This window comes from Homarus americanus, unplaced genomic scaffold (genome assembly GCF_018991925.1).
Source record: "Homarus americanus isolate GMGI-L3 unplaced genomic scaffold, GMGI_Hamer_2.0 scaffold34427, whole genome shotgun sequence".
NCBI classification, from domain to species: Eukaryota; Metazoa; Arthropoda; class Malacostraca; order Decapoda; family Nephropidae; genus Homarus; species Homarus americanus.
The window spans coordinates 372,974-380,753 of NW_024739858.1; the positions used below are offsets into that span (position 1 = coordinate 372,974).

General features: G+C 40.4%; 1 protein-coding gene across 1 annotated transcript; it reads left to right on the forward strand.

Annotated features, from left to right (window-relative positions):
• The first annotated feature begins 428 nt into the window (after nucleotides 1-428).
• On the forward strand, nucleotides 429-1,599 carry LOC121875009 (cuticle protein 21-like). Its single transcript, XM_042379367.1, has 3 exons — nucleotides 429-499; nucleotides 648-1,121; nucleotides 1,234-1,599. Exons 1-3 carry the CDS (start codon nucleotides 488-490, stop codon nucleotides 1,519-1,521), a joined length of 774 nt encoding a protein of 257 aa, XP_042235301.1. The 5' UTR covers nucleotides 429-487; the 3' UTR covers nucleotides 1,522-1,599.
• Nucleotides 1,600-7,780: the final 6,181 nt, after the last annotated feature.

Sequence of the window (7,780 nt, forward strand, 5' to 3'; positions counted from 1 at the left end):
GGGGAACGACTTTTGATAACTAGAGAGAGAGAGAGAGAGAGAGAGAGGAGAGAGAGAGAGGCATTAGGGAGCTTTGTTGAAGGTTGTATGGTGTTGGGGTCTCTCTCTCTCTCTCTCTCTCTCTCGTGAATCAGGTGTAGCTGTTACTGGGCTCAGGTCAAGTGTCACGCCATCATGGTTGTATGAAGGGTCAGTAAACAATATTTTCTAAGAAAAAATAATAATAATTGAGGAAATGTTTGAAAAGAAAAAACTTTTATGTGAACGTATAATATGATCACTACGGAACCTGTTTTATTGCCACGATCCATTCACTTCTATGAATACGTCAGCAATTGTTGTGATCTTGAAAAACTGGGTGACACGTAAATTGCTTTCGTTACCAAAATAGTGCAACCACTGAAATCTGCGCATGCGCCACGGTCGGGCTTCAGGTATATATTGCACGCCGGGACTCTGCTGCAACACTCACTCCACAAGATCGAGAATGGCAGTCAAGGTTGTATTGAAATTATCACTACTTTTTTTTTTTACTTTGTGCTTTCATAATATATTCCATAATAATTCTACTTATGAAAATTGACTGGTTAAATTATATTCACCTACTGCTTTCGTTTGTGTAACTTATTACTACTTTGCTTGACCAGATAAGCGTGGTGGTGGTGTTGTTGGGTGTGGCCTCCGCTGAGTTTGGGCTCCGACACCCAAATGCAGTATCACATCTGGAACCCCACGTGACACGCATTACCCCTCACCCCCTCATCACGCCCTTCTCACATGCTAGTTTTCCCTCCATTGATGGGCCACTGACCAATGAGGGTCTCCTCCCACATGTTAGTACATCTTTGCCCCATTCTAGGACCCAGCCACATCCCCGACGTCTCCCTCATTCTGGACCACTGTCCCATGCTGGACCACTGTCTCATGCTGGACCACTGTCCTATGCTGGACTACTGTCCCATGCTGGACCACTGTCCCATGCTAGTCCACTGTCCCATGCTAGTCCCAGGCCCCATGCTAGTCCCAGGCCCCATGCTAGTCCCAGGCCCCATGCTAGTCCCAGGCCCCATGCCCCAACTGGCTATCACGCAGAACCTGCCTACCAAGACGCCTACCCCAGTGTAAGTTGTGAATTAATATTATGAATACGTAATTTAACTGAGAGTCTCATATAACTTCCTTGCTTTTACTGAACACCATAATCATCAATGACATCTTCTTTCGAATTTCCAGTCACCTGCTAACTACAACTTCGACTACGAGGTCCACGACGAGTACTCTGGCGCCCACTACGGTCACGCTGAGACTCGTGACGGCTACAGAACTGAAGGAAGATACTTTGTTCACCTGCCCGACGGCCGCATCCAGACCGTGACTTACTACGCCGACGAGACGGGCTACCACCCCACCATCACCTACGAGGGTGAGGCCAACTACCCATCACACTCTGCCTATGACGCCCCCAGACCGATCCACCATGCTGCCCTACCCCACACACCAGGGCCCGTGTACCACCGATAGTGTCCAGGGGGAATGTTTATACTTGTCTACAGTATCTGAATATAGTGTACAGTGCAAAATAAAAATGTATCGAATCAATTTATATATCATTCTACCTCTTGTTATCTACATATCACCTCCCTTGTGCTGTCCCCACATAAAGTAGTACATGGTATATTTTCCCCTTTTATACCATTATTGTGTATTAAAATTCCCACTGTTCTCTTATATTTTATACCTCATATCTGATCACCATAAATTACTGAAATAATGTGAATAAAAAAAACTAAACTGAGAACATTGTAATATGACTAAAATAAGAATACGGTGGCCGAGTGGGTTGTATGCTCATATCTTGTCCTAAGGGTAACTGGTTCATACTCAGGGCACCTTCAGTTTACTAGCTGTGTAAATGAATACAATATCTTACTATACAACTGGGGAAGTGTAGGCGGCCAAGTACACCGCCAACCATGTACCGAAGGCTTAGTATACACAGCGTTGTAACCTGAGGAACTCACTATCAGCAAAACGGTGACGAATTACAGATATCGATCGGAATTCATAAAACCAGGTAGTACAAACAGCTGAAGAGTGAACCAAGCAAAACACGCGACCATTTTTTCAAGGTATTACATCACTCGACTCAAAACGGTGTTCCTAAATGACTAATACAACTTTTAAACTCATATAAAAGAACAAAATAATGTGATCTAGTATCGAGAGTGATCAAGAGAGGCAGAACTACGATAATATTCTAAAACTCACAATATCAATAAACCTAGAGAAGTACAACAGTTAGGCGTCTCAGTCATACAGTGTGTTACTTAAGTGCAGCTCAGAAGACCCCGCTGTGTTACTCGCCGACTCCAGTATCAAGAGGTCCTCCAGGTTCTTAAAATAACTAAGTGAAAGGAAGGTTAGGGAGGTCACCAGGTAACCACTACGATAACACCTGTCCAACAACTCACGTATTTGTCTGTGTACTGTAGTTCTCGCTGTTTGCAATAAATAATGAGAAAATGAGGTTTTTACTAAGACTGATAACTTTATATTGGAAAAAATTCACCTGACGTCTTATATAACGTGATGAGCATAAAAATAAATGTATATCTTCACCAAAAGTATCGCAAATACTTACAATATGGTGAGATTGTCAATGCCATCGGAAAATTCCAAGGCCATAGAATGTTGGTGTATAAATGCCAGAGGCTTTGTAAATAAATCTGATGTTTTTTATAAGCGTAAGTGAATTCAGAGCAGCCAGGAAGAGTTGGGCCAAAATAATGCATCATCAGCTAAGTTCTACCTCATAGGATACCACCCCACCATCCAAGGCAAACTGTGTTATTGTGCATTAAGGAGAATCTAACCCTAACAAAAATGCAATAAGATACAACGAGGGAATATCAGAATTTATGTAATTTGGTGGCATAAATATTAACAGACTAAGAAAAGGAGTTAAAGCTAGGAGAGAGACAGTACCTATGTCCGCGCGACTGGGTACACAAGGGGATCAGGAAGCTTGTTTATATACGAGAACACTGATAAGGGAGGGATTTCGACGGCCTCAGAGAGAGTGAGAAGTAACACCCGCTGACAAATTTAGTAAGTACTCGCATGATTATAAGTGAATTCTGAATCAACGAAAGCAGTAAAAAAAATATACAAAATAAATACAATATAAATTTTGTCATACCAGAGAAGTAGTGTTTCGGTCCGTCAAGAGGCTGTTAACACACAGCTCGAAAAAAAAGTCAAATTTACCGACTGTTCACCACACATATACATTCAACACTTTACCGTTCACCCACCATGAATATAACTGTAGTAGAATCACAGGGTTTTTATAGTTACCATGAAATGTATGACTAAACAAACTTCATTAATAAAAACATTATGATGAAACAAATAGTAGTGGTCCTCACCTTGTTTAGATGGGGCAGTGTCATCCCGTCTTGCCGTGGAAGACCTTGAACTGTCCCTCCTGAAAAGAGAATCCATAAATGAATCCACAGGGCTGTTTTTACTATTGCTGAATATACACAGAAAAATAAATGTTTTCATCCATCAATACTGAGGCAAACAGCTCCACAGAATAACTTTACACAAAGGGAGTCATCATTGTGGTTCATGCCCCATTGTAACCTTTTAACGAACGCTCACTGATCAAAGCAATAATAACTTCACTTCTCAAAGATGGTGTTACCGCAAGCAGTAATGAGTATACAGTATATAGAGTATTGAGATGGTGGAGAGGAGAGACCCAGAGGAGGTTGGGGTGTTGGGTGGTAGTAAGGGGAGCTTGTTTGTGTATAGACGCCTGACGCAGCAAAGTCGGCCAGCCAGCTCTGGGCATGTGACGCCGGGCAGGGCACTGCCACTGTAGCTATCCCCATCATAGAGCCAACACCTAACCTGTTTCTCTTGAGACTTTCAACATATAAGTTTAACTTGTACTTATTGTTTACACGGGTAGACTGTGTCCATTGCATCGGTTATCATTGTGATAACGTAGAAATATGGCAAATTAAGTACTCATTGTAAGTGTTAAGATTAGACTAATTGCATAGCTATGATTGTTAGGTAAATATATATTGGATTAAACATTTATGTATGATTGCCTATGTATGATTTATTTGAAATACTAAAATGAATTGTATTCAACAGATTTGACCTAATTATAACGTTCGAGTTTAACGTGAAGAGTCTGATTAACCTTTAAACGCTCAAAAGGCGTTTATAGATGGAAACGTGTCATTTAAACTATTTCCATTGGGACTAAGGAAGAACTGTAGGGGGAGGGAGGGTGAGGTCAGGAGGCAGGAGTGGAGGGTGAGGTCAGGAGGCAGGAGTGGAGGGTGAGGTCAGGAGGCAGGAGTGGAGGGTGAGGTCAGGAGGCAGGAGTGGAGGGTGAGGTCAGGAGGCAGGAGTGGAGGGTGAGGTCAGGAGGCAGGAGTGGAGGGTCAGGAGGCAGGGTGAGGTGGAGAGGTGAGGTCAGGAGGCAGGGTGGAGGTGAGGTCAGGAGGCAGGGAGGGAGGAGGTCAGGAGGCAGGAGGAGGTGAGGTCAGGAGGCAGGAGGAGGGGTGAGGTCAGGAGGCAGTGTCAGGAGGCAGGAGGGAGGGTGAGGTCAGGAGGCAGGAGGGAGGTGAGGTCAGGAGGCAGGAGGTGGAGGTCAGGAGGCAGGGAGGAGGTGAGGTCAGGAGGCAGGAGGAGGGTGAGGTCAGGAGGCAGGAGTGGAGGGTGAGGTCAGGAGGCAGGAGTGGAGGGTGAGGTCAGGACGCAGGAGTGGATGGTGAGGTCAGGCAAGTGTGGAGTAAGGAACAAAAAAAGAATGGTGGGAGGAGTGTATATGTTGTCAGCAAGTGTAGGAGCAATGATGGAGAGAGATATATGTCGTCACGGAGAGTTGAAAATGCCAGGACTACTGTAAATGAGATAGTCGAGGTACTGTAAATTAGCGCGAGAGAGAAATGGATACCGTCAGCTTGTGGGTGCACTTCGGTACGACGACAAGGAAGCTGCTGGGAATAAGCCAATAAAAGAACTCTCAAGAGGTGGGTCTGCTCCTTCTCTCGTGTGTATTCAGTCAAGTTAACATCATTAAAAACGATCTACGAAATCGTTTAAGCACAACATTGGACAATCTCCTTCGAATTGGATTTTCAGTGAAAGTTGGTGGCAAATGTGAGAAATTTGAGGCTGAGAAAAACATGATAGATAAATTGTATTATTTACTGATGTATGCTTCAAGTGATCACTGATGTGGAAGGGTGAATTATAATCGAGTTCTCAGGATGTTTTGGCCAAAGAAACATATTTTGGTTAAGTTAGAATACAAGCTGTAATAATTGTGTGTTGGACAGTCGGTATTTCTTTTATAATAACTAACAGAAAGCTTTGGTTCTAAATTTAATAACAACCAAATTCGTCCAGGTCTTTTTGGAACACCCTGTACTGTTTACTGTAATCTGGAGGTGATATTCAATTTCTAGTTATAATTTATACAATAGGCAGGTATGATATTTATTCTAAAAGAATAATTATGCTTATTAAAGATAATGAGAATGTGGAAAAACTGAGAAGAGCAGACACTATGATGGCTATGGACTTTTCAGACAATTACATACCTGTATGTAGTGCAGTTTTTTTTTTTAATATAAATGTATTTAAAACTACTAAATAAATTTGAAATTTATTTAAAAGCTAAATGACTTTGAAACCAACAAAATTAATAACTGAAATTTGGCTTGAAATTTGGCGGGTATCTGAAACTATACTGGCGAGATTTGGGCAGGTTTTTCCTCACATATGAACAGACTGGGAAAATTTTATCTAGGCTCACTGCTACTTCGTTAAGAGAGAAGGAAGTTACTATGCTGTATAGGTGTACATTCTTTCAAGGCCTGTTACTCTACTAAAGACGAAACGGAAGGTTGGCTTAATACGTACTAGGAATCTACTTTCTAAACTCCATCTATACAATTGTTACAATGTTAATAATGAAACAAATTGTTAGGTTAATAATTCTATCTAGTTTTTAATCATCATCTACATGACTTAAGCAAGAGCCTCATCACCACCAGCTGGATATTTGTTAATTAAGGCTAAAGTGTTGATGTACAGGTAATACTATAGATGTCACAATCAAGGGAACGAGCTACTTTGGGGAATTTTCTAAAGACGAAAATTTGTTTCTTATGTCACAAATAGAAAGAAAGGGTGGAGGAATCTCAACACTACTGTTTTTTGGCTTTCTGATGTCTTCATCCTTAATATGCTTCTCCACAATATGGGGTGCTACTCAAGTACGCTGCCTCTAAATAAACACGATGAAAAACCAGCAGTAGCAGCTTTATATCACTTGTTTAATAATAATAATAATAATAATAATAATAATAATAATAATAATAATAATAATAATAATAATAATAATAATAATAATGAAACGATTTACAGCAAAATGAATTCCTCCTGCATTTTTTTTCTGTTTCTTGAGGCAAGAAAGTTTTTTATCATCAATGGAAAAAAATTTTAAAACTGGTGTTATGTCCGGACTACTTTCGGGATGTAATATCACAAAAATTTTAATTTTGTGTGATAATTCTTAAATTGTACATTTGCTCCAAAAAGTATCTTTATGAGTTTGTATGAGACAATGGGCCGTATTCAAGAATGTGGAGCGTAAGGTAGGAAGAGGCTTAGTGAAAAGCCTACAGCTGAAATGTTCATGAGAAAGGCGAGGCCCTCCAAAGAGCAAACCTTAAGAAAAAAAAAATTTCATATATAAATTAGCATCTATATGCAGTATGTATTTGAATATAATCGAAACAAATATTTTCTTTTTAATGAGAAAAATTTGGCTAACTTATGGGTACTATACTTGACTTCTATCTGGAGGAACGATTTGAAATGAATCTGCATTACTCTCATACACAGGAAATGTGCTGAGGCTGTCAGCTTCCAAAAACCGGAAAAGATGAACCAAAATTGATCTTATTCATCATTTAATTGAATTGGAATTGGCTACTTACCCGGGAATTCCCGGTTGGGTAGACTGGAGGCTACACAGCTGGTGTGTTAATTTAGGTTGGAAAAGTCATGTAACCATACGAGTTTTTATTTTTGGATTAGGTTAAATTTAGTGAAAATTTATTCCTCCTAAATATTTACGATGTCCTTGAGAAGAAGAAAATGTTTTTGTCAATTGAAAATTTTCCTAATGTTATTCGTTAACCCGCGCACCTGTTGTAAAGTTTTACCGGCTTGTTTTTTTATTTCGGTAATCGTTACGTTAGGATAACAGTTGGTTATTTTATATAATAGTTAATTCTGAATCCATTTTCTTTTATGATATTTCTTATACAAATTTACATTAACGGATATATAAGCATACAAGTAATCGTAAACACTACTCCTTGTTACATGTTGGCAGCCCTGGAGCAAGACGAACAGTTTGTGTGATCTTCTGTACATGTAGAATAGGCACTACACCGATGTTGTAGGCGTGCCCTCCTGTAGACACGCCCTACGCTCCACGATTTTGAATACTGCCCTATATGACACAATGGATGAAGGATTTTGAAGACCCTACCGAGACAACAGGTGTCACTGTGTTCATTTTTAAATTCATCAGACCCACTGTAAAGATACCCTTTGGACTGCTTGTACCTAGGTATAGTTATCGCCTTGTAAATAAACACTCAGTGAGGGAGACAGTAATACCTTAGTGTCTTGTGCACTTTCATTCGCTGTAATTTTTACACAAAATTTTGAAAGG

Bases quoted from the DNA above. Each gene is read 5' to 3' on its own strand.
- LOC121875009 (XM_042379367.1), top strand. The intron at 1,122-1,233 runs GTAAGTTGTGAA...TCGAATTTCCAG, and splicing joins ACCAAGACGCCTACCCCAGT to TCACCTGCTAACTACAACTT.